General features: G+C 39.9%; 1 protein-coding gene across 2 annotated transcripts; it reads right to left on the bottom strand.

Moving 5' to 3' along the window:
* Positions 1-1,414: 1,414 nt before the first annotated feature.
* On the bottom strand, positions 1,415-26,906 carry LOC135251198 (GRB2-associated-binding protein 3-like). Of its 2 annotated transcripts, none has more exons than XM_064328394.1 (10): positions 26,570-26,906; positions 17,997-18,303; positions 13,044-13,233; positions 12,231-12,685; positions 11,383-11,438; positions 10,681-10,942; positions 8,733-8,823; positions 7,849-7,933; positions 6,481-6,597; positions 1,415-4,259 (listed from the first exon to the last, which is right to left on the bottom strand). In XM_064328394.1, the coding sequence occupies exons 1-10, from the start codon at positions 26,639-26,641 to the stop codon at positions 4,146-4,148; spliced, it is 1,749 nt and encodes a 582-aa protein (XP_064184464.1). In that variant the 5' UTR covers positions 26,642-26,906; the 3' UTR covers positions 1,415-4,145. The 2 variants fall into 2 exon arrangements, with proteins under 2 accessions (XP_064184464.1, XP_064184463.1); XM_064328393.1 differs by having other exon boundaries at positions 1,415-4,262; positions 26,570-26,905.

The raw sequence follows: 26,906 nt of genomic DNA, 5'->3' as shown, positions 1-26,906 counted from the left end.
ATGTACCCCATTTGATATATCTTAATTCAATATTAACTAAAAAAAACATGTGGATGTATATCTACTCTGAACACACACAGTGTGTTGGCCGGCTAGTATTCTTAATAATCATGTATTTCCCTTAGTAAAAGTGTTAATGGTGAGATTCCTGATTCTAAAAATAATACACCCTTCAGTCATAACCAGATCATAGTTCTTTCATGTCATATGGCATTCAGTTTGATACATAATTAACTTTGATTAAAACAGTAGTGCATTTTACCTCTGGATACAAGACTCAAAGCTATTTTAAGCTCTGGTGTAATTGTGTTCTTTGTGCAGGTTAATCCTTCTTTTGCTTTCAGAATAAACTCTATGAACTGACTGAATTTATCTACAGACATGTTATGACTCACCATTAGAAAAGTGAGGGTCTATTTTAAAACACTCAGAGGGTCTTTGACTGGTAGGAGAATAAATGAAAGCAAGGAAATGGCCAAGGAAGAAAATGGGACAAATCCAGATGGTGGCTCAGAGAAGTTGTGCGGTGTGGGCTGCCCATCTTCACCTGCAACAGCTGAATGAGCCTGAAATCCATTCTCCCAGAATCCCCCAGTGCAGGAACCAGCCCTGCGGAACGGCAACAGCCCTCCCCTGGGTAAGTGTTTGGGGAGCTGGTGAAAGATTTTGAAATAGAGAACATTAAGCCCTGTGAATGCAGTTCTCTTCTCAATCTTTTGCCACAAGCCAGGTACCTAAATATTCTGCTTTTGTGATGACTCATACAGAGCTTGAATCTGCACATGCAAAGGTTTAATCTGGACATAAATGGATGGGAAAAAGTAAATATATTTAGAAAAATATTTTTGGGGGAATACTGGTATGTGTGCACACTTCACATGGAATTTAGCAAACAGAATAGCATGCCCTATTTAAAATGATAGAGGTGTGGCTACAGGCCACAATCACTCACATCAGATGTTGTCAAGATGAGAATGGACCTAGAGTGGCGTTGGAAAGATGAGATTTTGCTAACATTGTGCCTTAACAGCACTGTTTATTTTAAAACTCAGTAACTTTTATTGGATGTAGATACTATTCTTTCTGAGATCGTGGACCATAGCATGCCTTTGCTTGCAAGCTTTTGTCTCCTTAATTAAATGGCCCAGTCTTATCCTACCAACTAAACATTTCAATGCATTGTTTTCACATTAATTATCAGCTCATAATAAAACACTATACTTTAATTGACTCCAATGTTTGCTAAGCAATTATTTTAAATTACTGCGAAGATGGAACTCTGCTGTAATGCAGCATCTTTAAAAGAGATTTAGGGACCCTTGGCTATTATTGTAATAATGTAGTCATGTTTCTCCAGTATCTCCCTTGAGATGTGCAATATAATAAAAATAAAATAAAACTCATGGGTTTGGAGTTCATCTTTGTACATAATTTTAATCAATTTGCCCTTGTTGCACATTGAATGGTGACCACACATGTATATATGTATATATTTGCAAAGCCTTCAGTCATATACTGTAGGACAAATTTACCATTTTAACAGCATTGTACAGCATTATTATAAAAACAAACAACAAATAGAAGACATAGCACATCTGTCTCTGGCAGTACTTAGGCCTTGACACAGTGATTGAATTTCACAAAAAATAATGACTTTGAAAAGTCTTCCCTTTTGAAATCTATTCGACAGTGCTGTCACAGTGCATATTAGAACACCCTGATAAAGTAATTACAATTATGTTTCAGACCAGTAACAATCTTATCTTTCTGTGTATAGCCCTGTTGTCAAAAAATGATAGTCATTTTTATTTCCATATTTCATTTCAGGTGACATTTAAAGTAGTTTATAATAATAATAATAATAATAATAATAATAATAATAATATTTTATTTTTTAGCTAGTATTATTATTATTATTATTATTATTATTATTATTATTATTATTATTTCCCTTTGGCCAGCACTACATAATGATTTAGCAGTTGCCGGGGATAGAGCACACACAACATTTATGGTCAAGGCAATAAAAGGCAACAAATACATGTACATATTTGGTGTTAAGAGACTTGGTGGATCACAGTGCATTGAAATGGCTATATAAAGCACAAAACACATAACCAAGTTAATTCATGGCAGTTTCAGTGAAAGGGTAATTATATGGAGTGAACAAGCATTTTATCTCTTTGTATTGCAAAACTGACTAGAGAATTATTTTGAATTACTCAGTGAATACAACAAACATTTTATGAAGGGACTATGCTAATGGTTTGGAATATGAGAATGGTGTTTTTTGTGTGTGGTAAGGATTTCATGAGGGCTGGGACAATGGTCAAGAGAGAATTTCATGTGGTAATATGAGACAATGAGTAATACAGTGTCCTGTAATATGTGATGATTGCAGATTGACTTTGGCATACCCAAAAGTTCCCCACTAAGTTTCTGAATTTCCAACTGGAGCTAAGAAAACTGCCCAGTAAAAAAAAAAAAAAAAAAAAAAAGAATGTAAAGGATTGTAACATTAAATACACTGAAGTCAATCAGCATTCTCCTAGCATGTCCTAAGGCTGACACAGAACAATGTTCTAAGCATGAGACTGTATGATAATCATGTATGGTTTGATTGATGAAAAGATTATGATAATTTAAGAAATGACTCCCTCATAGGCCTCTTCCTGAAAAACCAAGCCTGCTGCTGAATCTCTGTAGCTATGTGCCTGCCACATCTGGGGCCTTCAGTGAGGAGAAAGCATTTGTAGCCAAGTCTATATGTTTTGGGGTATGATGAAGGAGCAGTGCAGTGGTCAGTTATAACTGATTGGGTAGCCATAGCGTTGTCCTTCCCATGGAAATCTTTGTTTTTTTCTTCAATCTGGTTATTCAGGAAGAGGTACTGTAACTAACTCCTGAAATTAGCGAGCTAGACAGTTTTTCATTAAAGCCTGTACACTATCAATGATCATTGTTAGTAAGCCAGTGTTTGCTACTGTAACAAGTCTTTCTATGAACAAATATCCAAATAGACTGCCTGCCATTGGGATTGGTTGAGCATGGAGCAAGTTGATTGGCAGCTTACAATACATGCCACAACTTTATCTCTCATTGGAAATAATTTTTTTCTCATTTGTTTTTCTGCTTTGTGTGGAAAGTATTTGCAGACCTCCTTACATTCCCAGAGTATATATGCAACAAAGTATTTCTTTAATGCAGTTATCAAATTGGCAACTGGTGAGATTTTTAAAATAGATTTGAACCTGCAATCTCCAAAGCCACACCACAGAACCCAAAAGAAAATGTAAGTACCTCTCAGTACAAAAGGATTATCAGAATAGGGAGCCCACAGAGCGGACTTCACAGTGATAACTTTATGGTGTCAAAGCGTATTTTGGGTTTCCAAATGTTAAAAAAAGAAACAAGCAAGACTAGCACATCTGCATATTGTGACCACCGTAGTCCTTAGGGAATCACCACACAAAATAAACTGTAGATTTGATAAAAAGGCCATATTTGTATGGAATCTTGCCAATACATCACATGAATATAGCAACTAAAATAATAATTTAAAAAATAAATTGACAGGAGAGCCTATTTTAATACATGAAACATTTTTTATCAGATGGTACCTCATGAAACCTATGAAACAAACTTTAAAATGACAAAAGATAGGACACACATAGCATCCTAACATTTCTTGTGAGCATTTCATGCTGTTTTGTTTTCTTCTTATATTTCAATAAACCTTTGTTGAAAGCAAAGTACCATAGGCAACACTGATTAGATCTTAAATGCACTTCAGCACTCCCATTATATAAAGTCCATTACGTAGTTATCATTTATGAAGGTTAATAGAGCGCGCTGCAGTATGAATTTACTACCACTCATGTTGAAAATGAACACTGCAACATCATTATCAGTATTAGAAAAGAGTTTATGCATGGACTCTTAACAAATAATGGCATCTCATTTAAGATCGTCCTCTTGTGTAAAATCACAAATACTGATCCTCAGGTTCTTATCTATAACACTGATGTCAAGGCGATGTGTTTTTTGTTTTTGTTTTTTTTTGGGGGGGGGGCTTCTGTACTGGGTGTGTTGCCTTTTTATTTATTTATTTATTTTAATGCTTCTTTCGCCCTTTCCACCCTGCTTTACACTTTGGATTGCCGGACATCCTTCCACTCCATCTTAGTGTTCTGCAGGGCCTGGGTCTTCTTCTCATCAACCTGTACGTAGTCTACTCGGTGCTCATCAGCAAGCAGAGCCTTCTGGAAATAAAATAAAATAAATCAGGAGAGTTGATTAAAAGAAATCTGCTGAATATTTGCAGAAGGGTCCTTAACCGTAGCAACTTTTCTTTTTAATTTATAGTGATAACTGCAGTTAATGGCTGTTTTCTTCTTCTGGTTTTAGATAAACTCTGAATGAAGAAAAATATTTCAGAAAAAGTATTTACGTGGATGTCAGTTTGGTAGCATAAACATTTCATTCATTGGGACAACTATTCAATTATGTAGTAATGATTACTGCCTACTGTCTGGTCAGGTAAATTAAAGAGAATATTTACAACAGGCAACTGCAGAATTTTCCATTCTGCACGATAACAGATGTTAATTCCAGACACGTGTGACGATTCCAGACAATATACGGGGCAAGTGCTTCAGTGCAGAGAAAGTATTTGTATTGCTGCCAGTCCATCTGTTTCCTGCAGAGCTGGTGCAGGTACTCACTCCCACACAAAGCTGTCTGAGGGGCTGGTGCACAGGCTGTACTGCTGAACCTTTTCTTTAAACCATATGATAGTGAGAAATGACCACACCCTGACTAGAAACGGGTTTTCCCTTCTCTCAGGCTTTATATATAACCTTAAATTCAAGGGAATCTAAGGCTAAAATGCACTAGAATTTCATCAAACAACCAATTCCTAGCAAATAAACAGCGTAATGTAGTGACACCAGGGGCAAAAATGCTTCCTCAACTGAAAAAGCAGTTCAGTATCGATGGGTTATTGCTGACCCATGTATATATTTTGTAACCGGAAATAAATGTTCATTTAATGTATACATAATTGAGCATATCTGTAATTACTGTATAACAAGTTATGGCAAGTTTAAGTTAGTACATTTCTTGCCCGCACACTGCTAGTCAACTCTTAATATAGTGCCATGGTTACCATCATCTGAGCTGACCTGCACATGAAATATCTTGCTAAATGCTAATAAATAAAATGCTAATTATATCAATTACACAAATTCACATAATGTTATCACATGTTAATATGCTTTCATTGTTTTTTTAACTGAGACAAAAATGGAAACAAGTTTTAAAGACATGAACAGATTTTATGAGGTCCATGCTTTTTGAAATACTGTATGATGTGTAAAATATATGTTCGGTGCAAAATCATAGAGGTTGGTGACATGATAGACATGTTTTGAATGGTTTAAAAGCAAGTTCTTCTGGGAGACGGTTGAAGGGATAAAAAGTATTGAAAATAAACATAATACATAAACAAACACTCATACATCCTGGAGAAGTGTCTGTGTAAGCGCTCCTGTAGGGTAATGTCAGACAGACAATCTGCCTCGGCCCTCAAGGAGCAGTTGCCTAGATACAGGCGTTATGCACATGGGAACAGGCTGATCCAAAAACGTAAATGGAGTTGCAGATGGATGAGGAATATCACATAATGTGCTCTGACCTATGGTCTAACATGGGGGCCAAAGGTGAGATTATATAAGAGGGAGATATCCAGGGAAATGCCAGTGCAGACAAAAGTTAATTCAGAGCACAGATATCGGTACAGTACTATTTGCATTATAATGCCCCTATGTTAGGACTCATTGAATGTGAGTACTGGAGCTAATGTGAAAGAGGCATTGGAATATAGATTGGGAAATTAATTCTGAAACAAATGGAATCTTGATAGGTAAGTTCTGTTTCCTACAAATGTAATCTGTCACCCACTTGCAGCAAGTGAAAAAACTGCATTTGAGATAATCCAACGAACATACTTGGAAGAAAAGATTAACCATAATTAATCAGTCTAAAGACATGCGGGTAGACTAATTGGAGATTCTAAATTGCCCATAGGTATGAGTTTGTGTGAGTGACTGGTATGTGTGCCTGCAATAAACTAGTGGCCTGTGCAGAGTGCATTCCTTCCTCTCACCCAATGCATGCTAGGATAGGCTCCAGCAACGTGACCCTCTGTGACCCTGCCCAGATAAGCGGGTATAGATAATGGATGGATGGATTGATCATAAACCAACTCTTCCTAATTCCTGGTATATTAACATCACTTACATCTATTTGCTAAATACCATACAGTACACATTGGCCAGGTGAAAACCTGGGACACTGATTCTGATAACTAAGGATCATTTGTATTGTGAAATGTCTTTGAAATGTATGGTCGGTGAAACACGTGTAGGCCTGTTGTTCAACACAAACATAAATGGCCAAGCCCTTCTGTTTGCTGCTCACCTTCTGCACTGGTGAAGGTGACGCCGAATTGAAGTCCAGTGATAGGTAGTCCAGATTTGATTTCCGGGGAGTGCAGAGAGCTGTGCTTCCATTGGCAGGTAACAAATGCCGGGACTCCTGCGATTAAGGGAAACGACAGACCTTATTAGCTTCTCCCGTAAGTGACTCTAAGCAAAGCTCTGATGTGTCAGCCTGTGAATGGCTGCCCTTCTCTGGGTGGGTGAATCTAATTTCCCCAAGGCTGGACCAGCCCGGGCTCTGCATAAGATCTGTGAGGCACACACTGTTCTCATTTCAGAGGAAGGTGACTGCCAGCATGCTTAATCATTCATAAGGCCCTCAGGAAATCATTCCCAATTGGCTCTACTTTTTATCTTGAATTTTACTGGTGTCGTATTCAGTCTGATAGACTTTCCCTTCCTTTCCTTCCCCTGCTCTTCTTTGAGAATTACTTGGTTTTCTGAGTGGGGGAGAAAAAAAAATTCAGCAAAACTGGCAGGAGACAGGGCACTTCTGCACAAGTTTCTCAGAATCCAATTAAGACGTCAAAGGAGAAGTTGCATAGAGATGCGCAAAATAAGTTAAAAAATGAGAAATTAAATTGAAATTCGGGGACGTTCTGTGAAAGAGGAAGCCTCAGAGGGGATTTGGCGGCGCTCGGGCTTTGTGAAGCAGGGATCTGCGGCACACCTCCACTCTGAGCCCGCGTCAGTGCAGACGAGCGGCAGTCGCATGCATCACCTGTGTGCTCCACAGCAGGGATAACTCCTGGGCTCCCTTTCTGAAGCCAAACTTCAGTTTCCTCACCCTATTAATTTTATTTTTTATTATTTTTTTTCATTTTCCCAGTTTTGCCAATAGTTCTTCATAAGTTGCTGCTACATACTTATTTCACTGCAGCTGAATTTCTAGTGCCGTTGCTATAATGTATGCATTGTTTGACATATTGAAACTGCCTTTCCCTGGAAATGAACTTTTCTATGGCAGCTGGACTTTCCTAGTGAAATGGGTAAAGTGTACCACTTGCCTAATTTATTAGTGGAAGGTACTGTATGTAAAAAAACAAATGCTTTCATTCTGGATTAGTTTTGCAATTTGTCAGTGTTAACAGGTTCTGTTCTATCAAGACAAAATAGTAGTCCGTCAACATGTTCACTGTCATTCCCATCCTCAGTTCTCAGTGCATGTTGAATGTTTGGCTGTTTTTGGTATTAAATGATTCCGACAGCATGACAGCTGCATCCTTTGCTGATGTAATAGCTTTAGCTTTTTCAGTTTTTTTTCTCCCTTGTAAGCTTTCAAAGGAAACACAAGCCAGTTTGTGAATGATTTCTCTGGCTAATTTTAGAGTTGCTGAACTTCAATTACCCCCAGAAGACAGCTGTCTTCTTGATCCCCCAAGGTCCCTGTTATGCCAGGTCTTCTATCCATTGGGAACCAATGAGCTGAGTTTCTGGGACATAAAAAAAAAAGTACAGCTCTGTTAACATGTAGTTTTTACATTATAGATTGTGTGACATAAAGAAAGGTCCTTATAACCGTATACTGTAACATGTAAGTAACATTTTCCAAGATACAATTTCAGGAATATCACATAGAATATAATGAAAATGCTAAGTATATACTATGGTAACTGAATGAATGTTTGGGAGAACTAGTGTATGTTTGCCTGTACATATGGGCATACTTAGTGAAACTGAAATGTAAGGAAAAGGCGTACTGCAATTATAGTCTGATTAGGAATTAAATTCCCTGGCACCTGTGACTGAACTAAAGTCAGGAGGTTATTTACTGTAATAACAGTTGGAATCCAAACCCCAAGCAGTCAGAATGGGTGATTAAATGAAATAGTAAGATCAATTGCACGTGCCTTTGAAGGAACCTTGGAACTTGTATTAAGCCTATGTCTGTACGACGAATGGAAATTATATAGCGCAGTACATGTACATAATTAGATTTTTTAAAAGGTTGTACTTGGTGTGATTAAACGTCACAATGAATATTTGATGCTCACATTTTTTGCCACTAGAACATAGCTTTATGTCAGGCTTTGTCAACCATAATAATAAAACAGATGCTTGTCAGTTGATACATTAGCCCTGCAACGACAGCCATCCCCGCTAATTTGCTAAGTGCCTCTTGTGCCCATCTCTCACACAGACAGAGTGACCTGGACTAGACTGGCTGTGCTACCCCTTGACCGCAGATTCAAAAGTGACAGAGAGTTGCATCTCCGCAGGTCTTGCGCTCACCCTGGCTCTGTCAGCGTCCGTGTCAGAGACAGATGGGGTGGACATTCATTGATGGTGGATAAGGCCCGTAGGTCTAATGGTGGAGGTCTTGCTGCGAACCAGGAAAGAGAGGGCAAGATTGTGACACAGCTTGTGGTACAGTGAGTGAGCAGAATCTGTCTCAACCTTTCTTTGCCTTTGCGATCTATATCCACTTTGGAAAAAAATAGACTAGACTAATGTCTCAATTCTGCTGTGGTATTATACGGAATTCAACACACACACACACACACACACGCTGCACTGCAATGTGTATGCAAAAACTCAAAGTGCGTATCACAATTGTTTAAGTACTGTACATGTACATGTACATTGTGAACATATTATTAATTATGCAGAGTAAATTGCGATCGAGTGATGAAATATTTGCAGAAGGGATTGCTCAAATATTTCAGCAGCAGTGAAGCACAGCGGAAGACCGCTCGCGGAGTGAAGGTGTGCTTAAACAGGGGAGACGGTCCGCTGCTCCTCATTGTCAAGAGGGTTTTCATTTTCCCTGCGGGGGCTCCAGTGCTCTTTCATTTACCGCTGCACTGAATTAGCCTGAAGGACGTGGTTCCCTGCGTGCCCCCCGATTTCATGGGCCCCGCGGCTCTGTCCCTTCTATGCTTCCTGGACACACAGTCCGGATGAGGAAATATTTGCTGGAGCTTGGATCGGGTACATAAGTGCTTCCGAGCCTCTGTGTGATTTGCCGAGCTAAATGCTAGTTCTCCTTCCAGCTGAGCTCAACCGTGTTTGACCAAGCAGCTAATTGGATGCATTTCTTGATTTGACATGAAGTTATCAAATTCTGGGTGAAAGCATGAAAGTTCTAACAGAGCGGTTTAAAATATGTTGCTGTAAGTTATTTTTACACTTCCTATATAGGCTTGCAGTATGTAAATCTTACAGTACGTGAGACCTACAGCTGCATATCACGCTCATAGGAACTATATATTACATTCATATAACAATTCATAAACACATAATGCCACTTGGCTTACAGTGGCACCCAGTACTCTATTTCTTTCCATGTTATAAATGACACTGGTAAGTGAACTTGTCATGGGACGGAAAACATAAGCATTTATAAATGTTTATGTAGAGCTTATAAAAGCTGTCATTAAGAGTAATACACTGGGCAATCAAGCCAGAGACAAGTCATTGCATAACTACTTCAAACAGGTTCTCAGAGAGTGTGGACACTTGAAGCGTGGATGCTTTTTGAAAAACTACATTTGTAGCAGGTGAAATGTTGAAATGGCTAAAAGCAGATAAAATTAGCAAATATTTCTGCTGAACCTGACCAATTAGGAACTGACCTGGAAATAAAACTTGCACACACAGTGTGCTCCAAGACCCTTGGGCTCAAGCACACTGAAATAGAGGGCTGTGCCATTATTTATGACCAATGCTAACAAAACGTTAGATACAAAATATAAATAAAATAGACCAAAAAGGATTTATCCTGCTGACCATGTTCTTGGCAGGATGTGCTCACAGTTGTTTTGTTTAACGTTGTGGAACCGAGCTGTTTGTGCTTCTCTGCTTGTTTACCACTACCAGGTCAGCTTTTGGCAGGTTGTTAAAAAAAGCATCAGGAGTGCACACCAATTTTTCAGCACTTTAGATTCAAATTCATCTGTATTGGCTGCAGAGACGCAGACTGCCAGAACACAAACACTTCAGGCTGTGCGCTGCTGTTCTGTGTATTTGCTTTAGCACTGCCTCTTTCCCGCATATGTGTGAGGGACAGAGCGAGACCTTTCTGTGCAAATGCTAAGAGACTACCTGTTTCCATAAAAAAATAAAATAATTGAAATGTCATATTTGAAATGTCATGTTTGCTTTTTTGAAGGAGAAGAAAAACAGACAAGGGAAGATCTATTTCTGGCTGAATCTGCTTAGCATGGGTTCATGCCCTTACCTCTTCTCCTTGGCTTCAGATCGCGGTTCACAGGAGGCGGTTCCAGATCGCTTGGCAACCCTTGCAAGGGGGCAGCAGGGGGAGGGGTCTCAGGGTTCCCGTTGGACATGAGGAATGGAGCTGATGTTGGACTCATGGGGACGTAGCCATCTGACTCAATGTCTGAACTGGCTACTGGGGGGGAAGCCCCAGAGTTCATGGGGATATAGGAGTCTTCATAACAGTCCACCGAACTTGGACTGCATACAGAGTTCAGTCGTGGCTAAAACAGAAGGAGGCAACAGCGACAACACACACAACAGCTTGTGATGATTTTTTGTTAATTTTTTTGTTTTTGAATTTCAATTAATTGCCCATCCATGAAGCAGAAATGAGGTTTGAGCCTCTCCAGATCTTACCACGAGAAAGTTAGAGCACCACCAAGAGATGTGCACTAACCAACTTATAGTAAAGTTTTGATTGGCAGAAGAAAAATGTTACTTACATGTCTAAGACATTTGAAGACAGTCAATATAATTGAAAACAAAAAAAAAAACAACTAATGATTGTTTTGCAAAAGGGCTATTATTTTTAATTAAATAATTTAAGGGTTTCAAACAGGCGTCAGTCTTTGACTATTTTTAAAAGTTTTCTTACATTTCTTGTAACTGGTTCAATAAATCAAATGCAATTGGTTGAGCAGAGATGTGCATGGTTCCTTACCAAATTAAGACTTAGCCTTTTGTTCCAACTTCTTACAGAGCTGATGTCAAACTCTCCTGAAGGTAAAGAAGATATTTATTTATTATTTTTTCCCCCCAATATGTAATTCCTAAGTATATATCCTGCTCCTTATCTTTTCTGGTTAATTTCACAATTTGTCCTGCAGACAAATTGTCATGGTCAAGGGCCAGGTCCAATTCGTGCAAGGGCTGGAATTGGTTGGACACCGCAAACTCTGGAGATACCACCCCTGTGTGATGTGCACACTCTGTCACTGCGCCCGACTGTCACCCAGCTCTCTCTCCCTGCCTGCTCTGGAGTCTCTCCCCTTCTGTGGCGTGTATGGTAGCTTTTTAAAGGAATTATGAACGGTGGACTCCAGTAAGCTGCCCCTCAAAATCAAGGATCTTGCTTTCAAGTCCTCACTGAGCCAGCAATGGTGGCAGACAAACTCTCCCTGGAAATCACTTTCCAGAAGTATGATCACCCTGCTCAGTTTTCACAGCTTTGGATGCATTTTAACCCCCCAATTATCGGCCTATCTCTCCCTAAGTCTAGACAGAGTAAGTTACTGCTGAGACAAAGACACCAAGACCAAAAATTATAAATGCGCAAGGTGGCTCCGGACCAAAATACCAGCAACAGAAACCAGAGCGGAAAAAATAATGCATTAAACGTTTAATTAATAACACAAAGAAGAATGACTAGATGTAGAATCAATTGGGTTATAATTAAGTTGGCTTTTACTAAATGCAAATAACTGAAATAAATAGCCCTTGTATTAGATAGTATTTTATCTATATTGTCGGAAAAAATATAACCAAATGTATCTGTAGGTCACACTGTACCTCTCCGAACGTGATCCAGTCCTGCCAGGGAGATTCTCCGAGGAATTGGGGCAGGCTGAAGTGGAAAGAGCCCCTCACCACTCCGGAGAGTCATGTGATGAGGTCCATTATCTGCACATCTCTCAGAGAAGCGAATGGGTTTGGGCGGCCGGGGTGGGGGTGTTTGACCATCCATGATGCCTTCTGGAGACAAGGACGTGGCTGGTTTGTCAAACTGGAAAAAGTCCGGGGCTGGGTGGAGCGTCTGGGTGGGGGACGTTGAGGAGCAGGAGGAGGAGAATTCAGACAGTCTCTCCAAAGGTGTGGAGGAAGAAGGGGTACCAAGGGGGGGCTCTGATAGCCCGACTGAGATGAAAGGGGACAGCGTCTGATTGGTGCAGAGAGGGGACAGGAAAACATCCTCAAAGGTGTTGTCCGATGAACTCTGCTCCAGGGACCGCTCTGAGTTTGAGCAGCTGTTTAAACACCGATAAAACAAAACAAAACAATAAAATAATTAATGTTTTATTTTATTATTACCAAAGTCTGAATCACAGTGAAAGCACAGACAGTACATATAATTCTGTAATGATAAAAAAAAAAAAAAATGAAACTATGTCATCAATTAGAGTTCCCTTTACATGCATCTTAGCGGCTTGGCTTGTGAACCATTTTCAGGCTCTTGAAATAATGAAATCTAAAAGACCTGAATGCATGAGTACATGGAAATTTGTCATCTCCTCAGAGGAAATGGGAGAATGATAATAAGAATATGGTATCGAAGATGTGCCCCTGTGACCTATGCCTCATGCCCAGGTTTCCATGGCAACTTGCCTGGTGATGCTGACCCTCCCGGTCTCGCACTGCGAAAGGATGAGGTAGTCAGGGGGCAGACTGGACTCTGACTCACTGCGGCTGCGGCTGCCCTCTGTGGTGTTGGCGTCTGCGCTGAGGTCATGGCTTGTGATGTGGGATGTGTGGGTGGAGCTGGCGGGTGAGGGCTGCTGGGAGAAGCTGTCTGAGTCTGTGACAGAAAGGGAGAGAGAGAGATACCATTTCAATTTGTTTTTTTAACATTTTACTCAATAATCACAAATATGCTAATATATGATTAGATACAAAACATTCATTTTTCAAAACCAGTACAATAATAACATTTCAATAGTAAAACTCATGGCTTCTTTTTCACATTTACGGTGTGCTTAAAAACACACAAAGACACACAAAATACAAAACCACACACACACACACACATTAATTATTATTATTATTATTATTATTATTATTATTATTATTTTGTTGTTGTTGTTGTTGTTGTTGTTGTTACTATTATCATTATTAATAAACATCTTATGGATCTTCCATCATACAAAAGCCAAGCAGATCATGGTAACTTAAAATCATGCATCCCTCCATTTTGTGTCCCATAGTATCCAGCAGAGGGCGCAAAACCGATGGCTATAAATACTTTCATTACGTGTTATTGAAATCTAAGGTCTGGATGTACTGTACCGAATGGTGATTTAGATTTAAAAATAATAATAATTAAAGCCCTCCTTTTATCACAGCTGACAGATGAAGGCTCTACATTTTCTTGTTCTTCTTAGAAGAACTTCTGTTCCAGTCACAGACACCATTTTGACACATGCAGAAGTAAACATCATCAGGCTCTTCAGAAACAATACACTGAAACCCAGGGAGTGCTGGCCCCTCACCAGTGCTCCACTCGTTCTCTGCTCTGATTAAAGCTTGAGATCAGAAGCAGGAAGAAACCATAACACTGCCTTCCCTTTCAAGTGCTTCACAGACCAAAACACTGAGCAACACAGCACCACTTTTCTCTTTGGTCCAAATGCATGTTCTCTGGTGAGACATGCAGGAGGGGATGATGTAACAGTGGCCCAATGTAGGAACACTGCTTCAAACAGTCAATCAATTCAATTTGAATCAATACAAATCAATGCTGGGAAATAACATAGATACGAATTATAACTTTTACCTGACAACATTATATATTGTATATGTAATTTCTAAATGGTGAAACCAAAGTGCATAAATACCCTTAAATAAAAGCCGAGAATGTGCCCTTTAACCACATGTGAATTGTTTGAATAAAAATATAAAAATGTGGAGAAATCAACACAAATCAAAAAAACATGTCTTTGTCACAAATGTCACAGAGATCTCTGTATACACCCACATATATACAGTATATATATATATATATATATATATATATATATATCCATCTATTATCCTTCCCCGCTTAACCTGGTCAAGGTTGCGGGGGGTGCTTATCCCAGCATGGAATCAAACCCAGGGCCTTCTTTCAGTGAGGCGACAATGCTACCAACTGCACCATTGTGCCAATAATAATAATAATAATAAAAATAATAATAATAATAATAATAATAATAAACAACAACAACAACAACAACAACAATAATAATAATAATAATAATAATAATAATAATAATCATAATAATAATAATAATTTCCAGGTTTCCAGACATAACAGTGTTGTACAGACAGTGACAGCAGAAACCCAGGAGGAGAGTAAGCACGCTGTGGACAGGTTTAATGTCCCTGACCGGTGACAGCTCATCCCTCGGTGCCGCGGGGAGCCGATCCGTCTCGTTATTTCACGTTTGCCGCTCGGGGCGTTTGGAGTGGCGGTAGCCATGCGGTGCGCCGGGGCGGAAACTTCGACGTGACGGAGCGCGAGTTCCTACGGGGCGAGGTGGGCGGGGCGCAGACAGGAGGGGACGGGGACGGGGACGAGGGAGGGGGGGGGTGTCCGAGCTCATCCCTCTTACAGTGCCAGTCTGCTCCCCCTTCTGCCAATTTGGCTCATTGGACTGCCCACCTTCACGCAGCACAGTTAATCATGCAGCTTGGCCTCGTTCCCTGATGTAGTAAGATTTCTCATGCCAGTTTGTTCTAAATTTGTTTTGTTTGCGATGCATTATTGCATTGCATGCAATGGGATCATATTGGTGATAATGGCAGAGCAGATTTATACATTTAATTACAGAAACAAAAACAATTTGTGTATAATTAGTGAAACAATCAGTAAAATAATTACCAATCTGCTCAGATGTTTAGTTGTTTAAAGCTGTGGTGGCCCAAAATGGCCTATCCGCAGATAGGCTGAATTAATGGAGAACTTTATTGCCCCTTAAAGGAAGACTTGTCCTCTGACATAAAAATACAAGCAAATAAATAAATAAATAAAAACAAAACAATAAAAGCATTGTACAGACTGGGAAAATAAAAATAGCGAATACTGAACGGTACAGGCTAGATTTAAAAGAGGGAAATGTAATCATGCTGGAGGGAGCCAGCTCAGTGCACTGGTCAGCTGGATGGGTCAGACTGTGATGAAAAGTCTTGAGTATGGGGGACAAAAAGGCAACCCAGGGCAGCCCTGTTACTAATATATATATATATATATATATATATATATATATATATATATATTTAATACACACATACATATGTAGGACTAAAAGGACCCTACTTTTTACATGAAGCAGCTTGCCATTTAGAGTGAATAGTATAGACATCCATATAAATGTTTGTCAGAGAATAGCAGGGCTGGAGGGGAGTAGATGGTAAAATCTGTTCCTACTGAGAAGGAGAATAACAGGAGCAGCATGCTGACATAAAATCTCAGAGAGAGAGAGAGAGCGAGAGAGGGAGAGAGAGAGAGGTGGGAGGGAAGTGCTCATCAATGTTTCATGGCTCACTCGTGGCTCTACTGTTAATGCACACTCGCTGGTTTACGGTTTGTTCTCTCTCTCTCTGCGGCGAGAGGGGCCTGTGGGGCTTTCTCAAAAAGCAGGTTAGTAAAAGGTTGATGCCGGCCGGGCTCTTCCCTCCTACCGAGCAGTGCAGGTCTTCCACCATTTCGCGTTCCCGTTCGGGCTGTCGCACACGGGTCCGGCGGGACCGCCACGTGCGGTCATTACACGTGCAAAACGCAGTGCGGTTAGTTTCGGCGCGTAGCGGCTGAGCGGTGGGCCGCCCGCTCCTCGGCGCATCGATTCGGAGCTCGTAAAACGGGCGGAAAGGCTCTGGGTGACGTCGTCGCCGGCGAGGCGAGGGAGGCGATGACTGGGCTCTGAGTCTCTATCTCAGGGCTTCCCACACAGATCAGGTGACTCATGCCGCTGCCTCCTACTCTTCATCGGCAGCGGTATTATAAAATTCGGCTTTATCTTCTCAGCAGAGCTGCTGCTTTTACAATGCATGAGTGACGCGGGTACCACCGAGACTCAAACCGCGTTTTTAGGCTTGGATTTATTTTTAAGATAATTACAAGGTAAATGCTCACCCACGGTTAGCATTCATGCAACTCGGGCCAAGTTCATGCGCAGTTTTCCTTCCGTTTCTCTGTATATCGTCTTTGTGAGAGTTCTCCGTAAAAGGCGCTATACAAAATAAATGTTGTTGAATGTAGTTCATAATTCAGTTTGCATCACATTTAATTTTAATAATTCATATTAATTCAGAAAAAAAAGAAGCAACTTCTATGGAAAGAAAAATAAAAGCCAGGTTGAGCATTCGTGAACATGGTGTGTTCAGATTAACTCTGATATTTGTCGAAGCTACACGACTCAGCTGCAATCTGTCAGTGTCAGTGCTGGTTACTCCAGGGGTGAGATGCTTGCATGAGCCAAGATTTGAAAAAGAAACCTTCCCTGCTGACATTAAGCAAACCTGTGAGATACTGGGTTTTGCTGCTAAACTATGAAAAAGGTTTATGCACAAGGCTTATAGTAATTCAAGTTGTTAAGAATTAAAATCAAAATGTGCATTAGTGGCTGATAACGAGGGTCACCTGTTATGTGTATCTATCAAAGAGCTCAATTTTCTTTACAATAGCAGCACATACAATAATTGTTTTTGGCATTTATTGAAGAATGGGAGAAAAAGGTGGTGTACTGTGCTATTAAGAGTCTGTCATAGCAGAGATTTTACTATTGTGATTCTATTGAAATATGTATGCTGGGTTCTAAAAAATGATGGAAAGGTAAAAAGGATTTTCAAGCAAACCAAAAGGTACAGTTCCCAGCATGTGAGTAGTTTCACTGTTTAAGACAGCTGTTTCTACCTGCAACAATGGTACTGTTCAGCCCTCATTGTGTGTATTTAGAATACATTTTTATAAAAAATTAATTCTGCTATTATTGCCAAATACACACGTAAACATAGAAATATTACGACAAGAAAATTTCCCGTTGGCTTTGATTTATGAATAAACGCAAGTGTTACTTTAAAAAAAACAACATATATTTCATAAATATCCTGACTATGATATGGATTCAAAGTCATGATAATATTATGTTAATATTACCGGCATCTTAGTGTTTTAAAAATAGAAGTTGTAGCTTGCAGATATTTAATGTGCATTTCTATCATGTAATGGCAATGTGCTGTTTATATAGAATTCATAACACCCTAATGAGTGAAAAAATTGCATATCATATCGTGCTAATAGGAACTGGTTTTCATTAAACATGTGCCATATGGTCTCATATAACAAATTTCATAATGCGCATGATTATATGTGTCATAACCTCCTAACAGTTGTTATAAACTGGTCACAAGAGTTAAGTATGTTAATGACAGGGCTTCTTAAAAGCTGACGAAGGTATTACGAATGCATCAATTAAAAAAGAAATGTTACTAAATTCAATGACTATCAATGTGTCACCCTTCTGCCCCATCTCAGACTTCAAACAGCCAATCAGGTGCAGAGAAATGCATCACGAGTCCCCTTACCTGCCGCCTCTTCGTCCAGTGGGCTGAAGTGGCAGATTTGGCTAATGTTGCGCACCCAGCTGTTCATCTCCTCCTCGGTCTTGGCAACCAGGTAGAAGATGCGCGAGGAGGTCTTGACTACGAACAGGTGCTGGTTCTGTAACTCCCTCTTGAGCAGCCGGATCTCCGTGTGCATCTGGACTTGGCACTCCCGCAGGTCTATGGTGCGGATGGGCTTCTTGGAGCTCTTGCCCCTGTAGTATTCCAGCACGTCTGGGTTTCCGCTCATCCGACCCCGTCGGAGCACAAACCAGCGTTTTCTCCAGGCCTGGGAAAGACAGAGAGACGGATGGGTGGGGGTAAGTAAATCAACCAAAGCGAGTGGACAAATTCACACTTCTTTCACACTTCTATAATACGGATAAATTTAGCATGGACATTTCTCTCTCCCCCCACCCCCCTTAATTGACAAGTGCCCAAACTCACTTGCATCAGTTAAGTACACAAGTCAAAATGTCTATTCATTTACACCATCTGTGTGGGGACTACTGTACCAGGGCACTGTACTACCCTACTTCTGTCTTTTGACACCTAGAGAGGATATATTTTTTAAATGAACGGTCAGTTACAGTAACACTATCCTCCCTTTACTTCAGGTTCAGGTCCCAAGTGTAAGTGTTTTTTTCAGTTTTGGTAACCTTACTGTGAGGAACTGTGTCACATTTCCCAGAAAGGTCTAAAAGAGGAAGTACTTTCTGCACAACTGAGGTTTTTGCCAGAAACTAACAAAATGTACCATTTGGCAGTTTTGAAAAAAGACATATTCTTCTTGTCCCCCAAATAGGAAGGCTGATCATCACATTGTATTTGGTCACTTAAGCCGAGTATGGACAAGCCCTATATGATGTCCAAGGACTGCAGCCAACAGTAGCTTTTCTTCACTCTGAAAACCACTTCAAGTACAGCCAGCTCAGACATGCTGCTGGTCTCCAATCAATCACAAGAATAACACATGTGCTGTGACATACAGTTGGGAACAGGACACTTAAACTGAAGCTCCACCTCTCTGAGTGTTACTACAGCAAGTTACACACTGTCCAAAAAGGCCTACTGGTGGTAAGTCCAGGGGTCAGGAAGTAAAAGTCCTGCCACGTGTTTCTTCCGCCCATGAACTAAGTCAGCTGACTTCACCAACTGCTTCTGCCTCCTGGCTGAAGAAGAATTGTGCTAATGAGCAAATCCAGGTGATTGGAACAAAGTGCCGGGAGGACTTTCACTGTCTGAACCTGGATTTTCCACCTCTGCTCGCTGGCCACAGTCTCCATAATGTATCAGACTGCGAGACATGCCACAACGTTAGAAAAGGCATGTCTCTGGAGGCATGATTTTCTTTTGTTAGTATTATTTGGTTTCAGCAGTGGCTCAATAGAATGAACTGGATTTGTTGATGACTTATGGAATTGTATTTTATTATACTTTATTTAAAGTTTTCTGACAAAATTAAATGAGATTCTGAAATTGTCTTCAAAAACACAAGGAAAGCCCTCTGACCAAGTTACCACTCATTGGCTGTCAGTAGTCATGCAGTCTTTGTATTACACAACATATTGGCAGTACAGATAAAAGTTCCCCTTTTAATTTTCAAGGCTATATGGTCCTGCTTTATTTGAATAATTTTTTGCACTACTTTTTTTTTTCAAAGGAGTTTGAATGTTATACAACAATTACATGATAGTATGATCCATATTCTAATTATATGATGAAGGCCAGTTTAATTATATTCTCCATAACCACTCTCAAGCATTTATCCTTTTCAGAAACAAAAAGGCCATTTGCTAGATTTTTGTATGGTCTGTAACATATTTGAAAGTTTATTGTGGGGGAGGTTAAGTGTCTTTGTATAAGGGGAAATGACACATACCAGATTGGAAAATGTACTAAAGTAATCCAGGTTAATACCTTATTCAAGAGTACAACAGCAAGGATTGGATCCCATAACACCCTGAGTTCAAATCAATACAACCCCACAAACACAGCCCTTATGCTGATTACAAGACAACAGGCAACATGCAGTAAGACACATGACTATGGAGAAGACAGGATGACGATTGCTGCCTCGTCAGTGCCCAGCTCCCCCTCCTCTCAGTGTCACTGCCCTCTAGTAAAGCATATGGTCTTTGTTCTCTGTCATTTCGCCCCACTAATGCACCCACCTCCTGTCCCATATGACCTCTCCCAGATTTTGGGGTCACATGTTAGCACATGACCCAAGGGGAACCATCTGCCACAGAACAACTGCTGATGCTGTAATGTTTCAGCAATGAAAAAGCATGATCTGTACTACCTTTTCCCTCCTTGCTTTGGTGCTATGAGTCAAATAGCAGTGTCTGTAGTATTGGTTCTTCTATAATTAAGCGTACAAATATTAATCTTTTTTTTGCCAAAGGGTTTAAGCAACAACCTATAAAAAGTTCCAAAATATGTTGTGCTGCATAGTCACAGCATTTCCAAAAATCCAGGGACACTACATGAATTATAAATTTGGCTAGAGTGAGGCAACAACATAATTTGATATCACTTGTTAATTCTGAGAATGTATTTATTACTTTTGGTGAGTCTTGTATTATTTCTGAGTTTTTCCTTAACAGCTTGATCTGAGGTCATCGCTGACCCAGAACTACACTACTCAAAAGAGAGGGACCATTGTACAAGGCACAATGTCTTTATGTTATTGTGACATTCATGAGATTCATGTATCGTGATTATCTAGTTTGAATTAATTTTAGCTTAACCCACCAATGTTACGAGCACTGTCCTCAGTTCAAATTGATTGCATCATTATCAAACTGGCAAAACTGCTTTGTCTTCAATGCTACCACAGTGAATATGGAAGAGGTTTAGCTATGCAAAAAATGCTGTGTTCCACTTAATTTACAAAGCCTGAAGTCACATGAACTGTATGTAACCCACGCTATAAAGCTTTTGAGAAAGTCTCTGAACCTAAATGTGAGACAAAGGAATCTCTCGAGGGGGAAAAAGTTTCATCCACAGAAAAACCTCTTTCACATGAGATATAACTACATAATTTTGAAGCTTTTTCCTTTTCACAATTATTTAGTGCTCTCAGTGAAAAATACTGCACATTTGTCTGTGGAATATGAAATGCAGGAGTGAATAACTAATTAACTAAACCACAAAAAGCCACACATTCTCCACATAATTCAATTGGTTTAATTTTATTTGCAAATAGAGCATAGCAGCATTTTGTTTTTGTTTTTTGCCAGAAAACCTTTATAAACAGTACATTCTGCAGATATAATGCAATCAACATTAACATTGCCTTAGAAATGAATACCTGTTTCAGATTTTTTTCAGAAACACAACTACTTTTGGTGGTTGTTGTTTCTGAACTCAGTTTAACATTGAGTTTGCATTTAAAATTTGCAAGGAAAAAAATATTGAATCCCTCTCAATCTTTGATGTTAAAATGGCTCTGCAGAAGCCACGTGACAGCGTGTGCCGGATGTAGCTTGTGTGTGGGAATAGCCTTTTCCAACTTCCTGTTTTAGGACAGGTGCTAAATATCTTAACAGGAAGAAAGGAGCAAGTTCCTCTGATGCTTAAACACCAGTTGCAAGAGTTCCCATTATTTTCACCGCATACTGTACAATAGCATATTGTAATATCAAATGGTGATACTGTTTAATACTGTCTGCAAGGAAGGAAATCACACACACATACACACACACACACACACACACACTCCTGACACACACATGTACACACACTCCTGTACATGCCTGTAGACATGTGTAAGTGTTTATTTGCATGCGTAAGGCAATAGTTTTTTTTCATCTTTGAGGGTCAACATGACTTTCTCAAGTTGCATTTCATGTTTACTGAGACCACAATAAGCGTGAAAAAAGACATTGGAAGGACTTTTTGAAATAGCTGTCCTCTCAAGAAGTTGTGCCCTTGTTTCTGATTTAGTCAAATGATAAGAGACTTTACAGGAACTGCAGGAAACTACCGAGTAAGACCTTTCTGATAAACTAACTATATCTAAATCCCAATATCAACTACTCAACAACAGTGCAAAGCCAGTCAAATGTGCAAGACAAACCCTTATTAAGACTGTGAAAATCTAAATACAGGCCATTTTGTTAGGAATGCAAGGACTAAGCATTTATTTATTTGGAAAGCATAACTCAGAGTGTGTCATTTTAACATGGCAAATGATTACACCAAATTAAAAAAAGTTAAAATGTGAATTTCATATCCACTTACACTTTTTGAGACAAAGTGGTTGGCACTGTACGATTCCAAGATCACTGTATAAGCATGAGGTGGTGATACACTACTTGCTACAACTCCCTGACATACATACGTGCAGAGGTATTGGGACAGTAACACAATTTTTGTTGTTTTAGCGCTGCACATTTGATTTTAAATCAAACTATGAATATTCGGTTAAAGTGCAGACTGTCAGCATTAATTTAAAGGTATTCAGATCCATATTGGGTGATCTGTGTAAAAATGACAGCCCTTTTAATACATTTTCCCTCCATTTCAAGGGAGCAAATGTAATTTGATTGTTGAACATAATCTGAAAAAAGTTGTCATATTTTGTAACAATATGGTTGCAAATCCTTTGCACTCGATGACTGCTTGAAGTCTGTGACCCACTGACATATACATATTTGGTATTTTGCCTGGTGATGATCTGCTAGGCCAGTACTGCAGCCATCTTCAGTTCTTGTTTGTTTCTATGATGTTTTTCCTTCAGTCTTGTCTTCAGCTAGTGACACACATGTTTGATTCAGGTCAGGTGATTGACTTGGCCAGACAAGAACATTCCACTTTTTTATCCCTGAAAAATGGTTTGGTTGCTTTAGTAGTATGTTTGGGGTTATTGTCCTGGTGCTTTTGATCTTAGGAAGTTCTTTTCTTTCTTCACACTTTCCTCTTTCCATCACTTTGGTTCAAGTTAATAATGATAAAATTAATTATAAAATGGACTAGAATGAGGCAACAACATAATTTCATATCACTTGTTAATTCTGAGAATGTGTTCCTTACTTTTGGTGAGTTTGGTGTATTATTTCTAAACCCTCTGAGGCGATGCTAGTGTAGTCATCTCCTATGGTAGTCTTTGACATATTCATGCCTATTTCCAGGCCTTCTGTGATCTACCGGGTCGTCTGCTATTGGTGAGCTTGCCAATGTGTTCTTGCTTCCTCACAATGTATCAAACAATTGATTTTGAGACACTCAATGTTTTGGCTAAGTCATTGATAGGTATTCTGTCTTATTTGGTCCTTATTTGAGAAAAAGACTTCTAAATACATATTTCAGGACTAGAATAAACTCTAGACCTTTTGTTAGCTTTTATGTGCATTAAATAACAATACAAAGACAAACAGCTGACCAAGATACAGCTGAGCAGACAATTACTTTTACTTCCCTAAAATGGGTAGACTATGTATAAAAAGGACTACAGTTCCTATACCTGATATAGATGTAAATACCCTTAAATTAAAGCTGATAGTCTTTAACCTCATATTTATTGTTTTATTTCAAATCTAATGTGCTGGAATACTGAGCCAAAACAACAAAAATTGTGCCATTGTCACAATACTTTGCATTTAACTGTATATACAGACACGCTTGTCCACACTTTGTGTGTGTGTGTGTGTGTGTGTGTGTGTGTGTGTGTGCATGCATGCATGCATGCGTGTATAAGAACAATGAGTATATTTAGAAACACTTGCAAAGCAGAAGAATAAAAAATGTAATGCTTTTTAAATTGCATGTAATATCTTAGTGGTACTTCAAGCTGCATAAGCATATCATGAGGTGACTTTCAACTTACAGTAGAAACAAAGGACAAACAGAGAACAAGTTATAGTAACAGAGAACAAATGATAGTTCTCATTTGTATTCCGTTCTTGCCTTGTCTTGCACAATTGGCCGTACCATAATACCCAGTTATTAAACGTGGGAGGATGTGAGGATGGGAGAGGTAGTATTGTGCTTGGGTGGAAGGAGATAGAAAGTAAATAAATGAAAAAACATTTTAAAGCCACATATACCAGAAATGTAAAAAAGTGTATTATTATTATTATTATTATTATTATTATTATTATTATTAATATTAACAATATTTAAAAATAACAACAACAGCAACAACAACAACAATAATAATAATAATAATAATAATAATAATAATAATAATAATAATCTTCTTACATACGCTGAAGCATTGACTCCATTATTATTAAACAGCACACAAGATCTACAGAAATAGCCATCCATGCCAAATGGGCCGGGCTTTCATGGAGAGCTGAGAAAAACATGTAGCTGCCTTAATCAGCTCATTCCACAGAATTCACCAATAACCGCGAATTTGCCTCAGTTCAAGATACTGTTCTAAAGTATTTAGGTCACATGGCCACTGTTGATAAACAGCTTCGCAATACCAAGAATCTTCAGATAACAAATGAAATAGTTACATTTTTTATAGCTTGTAAAACAGTCATTCATGCTCCTAATGCTATTTATTTCTTGGGAAGATATACATAGTTTGCATTCTTTGCATTGCCCATTTGTACATCTCGATTTGCTGAAGATGATCAGGTTCAGTGCAGAATTCAAAGGGACAAAGAGCTGTGTCACACCTGGGATTCAAACCCACATCATTCCGCTCAGTCTAGCATGCCCTAATGCCAGCAAAAATATCATACTGCTGACCTATGTAAGAAGATAAAGCTTCTGCAGATACAAACATTACTGCAATGGCAAACACTTTCACATATGAATCTCATGGTACAAGCTTATAACGCAGCACTTCTAGCACCTGCAAACTTAAATTTACTTCCCGGCCAATCCAGCAACCTTCATGAACGCATACAGATGGCCTGTTTGGTTTGGTCATTAATGACCTTATCCTTTATGTTTACAGAAGTCTTCCAAATTTGTACATCACACCATGGATTTTTCCCAAGTTGCATGTACTCAAACCCTTTATACAGCCCCAGCTGCTCTGAAGACCTCTGACACATGGGCCAAATCCAAATCCAAACAGTGAATTGAACAAGTGCTTTCACTCTGTATGGCTCATCTTACTCTAAGCTCTAGTGCAGCAAGATTTGTGTGTGTGTGTGTATATATATATATAATATAATATAATATAATTTCCTTCCTCTCTGTCCCTCTCCTCTCTCTCTCTCTCTCTCTCTCTCTCACACACACACACACACACACACACACTCTCGCTCTCTCTCTTTCATTGCCTATTTGAAAGGCTTATTAGTATCTTAGGCTTTGGCCTGTGGGCAATTGACCTCTTCTCTGTGTGGCTGATGACCAGTGTGCTGGGGACTGAGCCGGACAGTGTCTCCTTGCGGGAGAAAGTGCCCCCCGCCTCGGGGTCGGACACGGTGTCCAACAACTGCCCGCAGGGAAAACCCCGTCCTTCCTGTTGTCTGGGACATCCTCCTTCATACCACAAAGGGAACTTGAACTGCGGGCCCCAACCCACCCCCTTCCCGCCCATGCTCCACCAAAAATAATTCCAAATGGAATTTCCCAAGCAACCATCGAGTACACGGTCGTCAAATACGCCAGCCCCTCCACCCACATTCACCCACAGCAACCCACCCGCCCCCCCCCCCCAAACCCCCCCACCCACCCGCTCACACGCCCTGTCACATTCAGTGGTTTTCCTCTCACTCTCTACTCTCACTATCTGGAGACAATACCAACGGTCATCGACGCATAGGATCGTTTCCAGCAGTTTGGCTGTGATAGGGCTTCCTATGTTTTGCAACACGCCCAAATTTCACAGAATAACAGGCAGTTACAGAGCACAAGGGGCACCCTCCCTCTCCTTCAACACAATACAGACAGTCTGTGCACATACAGTTACACCCGCCAATCTCTTCTGAATGTACTGGACTTTACAATGCATACTGAACCGACTAATATGCAAAAAAACACATGCTGGTACCTCTGCATTACAGTATATTTCTAGATGATATATAAAAGTGTAGTCTGTAAAATAAACATTTGCTCTACTGTTGAGAGCAACATGCTTTTAATGCATGTTGTAAAGCTGAATATATATGCCGGCAATACAGTGAATATGATTGCATACAAACAGTTCAAATCAGGTTCGTCCAGGCATGATGGACATGTTGCAGGGTAGTACTGTTTATTCTGCATCAGGGATCATAGTAATGTGCTAGCGGTGTGCAATACAGTACGCTACAACAACATTCCCATCTGCCACAGGAGGAAAGCCTGCCTGCATACTACTGTGTGCACTGAAAGACAAACAGCAAATATATAAACGTCAAATCCAGCACAACCCTGCTAATTTGATTCAAAGACAGAAATAATTTCCTCTGTGTAAGGGATCAGCAGCTCCGTAGCTCAGTGGGCTGAAAGCTCTGTTTCCTTACAGTGCAGGAACTACAACCTCCTCTATAGTAGCCTGGTCAGAATGCAACACAAGAACACATTACTGATTGTCATGCTCCCACCCCCCACCACCACCAGCAGCCCCCCTTGCCCGTTATGAGCACTGTACTCACATATCTCTTCAATTTCTTCTCAGGCGGAGATTTTACGAGCCAGCCGGTGCAGACTACATCTCCTGCACTCATCCTGACAGCTGAATGCTGGGACGCAGAGCCTCCAGTGTGTGTGCGTGCGTGTGTGCGTGTGTGTGTGTGTGTGTGTGAGGGTCCGCGCGTGTGTGTGCGTGAGCGCGCGTGTGTGTATGTGCGTGCGAATGCGTAAGCGTGTGTTTTGCTTTATTATTTCTGATGCTGCCGCTGCCGCTCCCGTGAAACTGAGCAGCAGTCAATCGCTGCGTGCTGCTGCACAGCCGTACCAAAGGAGGAAGTCAAGCCATTGATCACAATGACA

This window comes from Anguilla rostrata, chromosome 3 (assembly GCF_018555375.3).
Source record: "Anguilla rostrata isolate EN2019 chromosome 3, ASM1855537v3, whole genome shotgun sequence".
Lineage (NCBI taxonomy): Eukaryota > Metazoa > Chordata > Actinopteri > Anguilliformes > Anguillidae > Anguilla > Anguilla rostrata.
This window is presented reverse-complemented; position numbering and strand designations above follow the sequence as displayed.

Excerpts from the sequence above, each read along its gene's own strand:
- LOC135251198 (XM_064328393.1), bottom strand. The coding sequence starts at position 26,641 with ATGAGTGCAGGAGATGTAGTCTGCACCGGCTGGCTCGTAAAATCTCCG. Across the intron at positions 12,686-13,043 it reads GGGAGGGTCAGCATCACCAG|CTGCTCAAACTCAGAGCGGT; the intron begins GCAAGTTGCCAT and ends GTGTTTAAACAG. Across the intron at positions 11,439-12,230 it reads ACTGGATCACGTTCGGAGAG|GAGAGTTTGACATCAGCTCT; the intron begins GTACAGTGTGAC and ends CTTTACCTTCAG.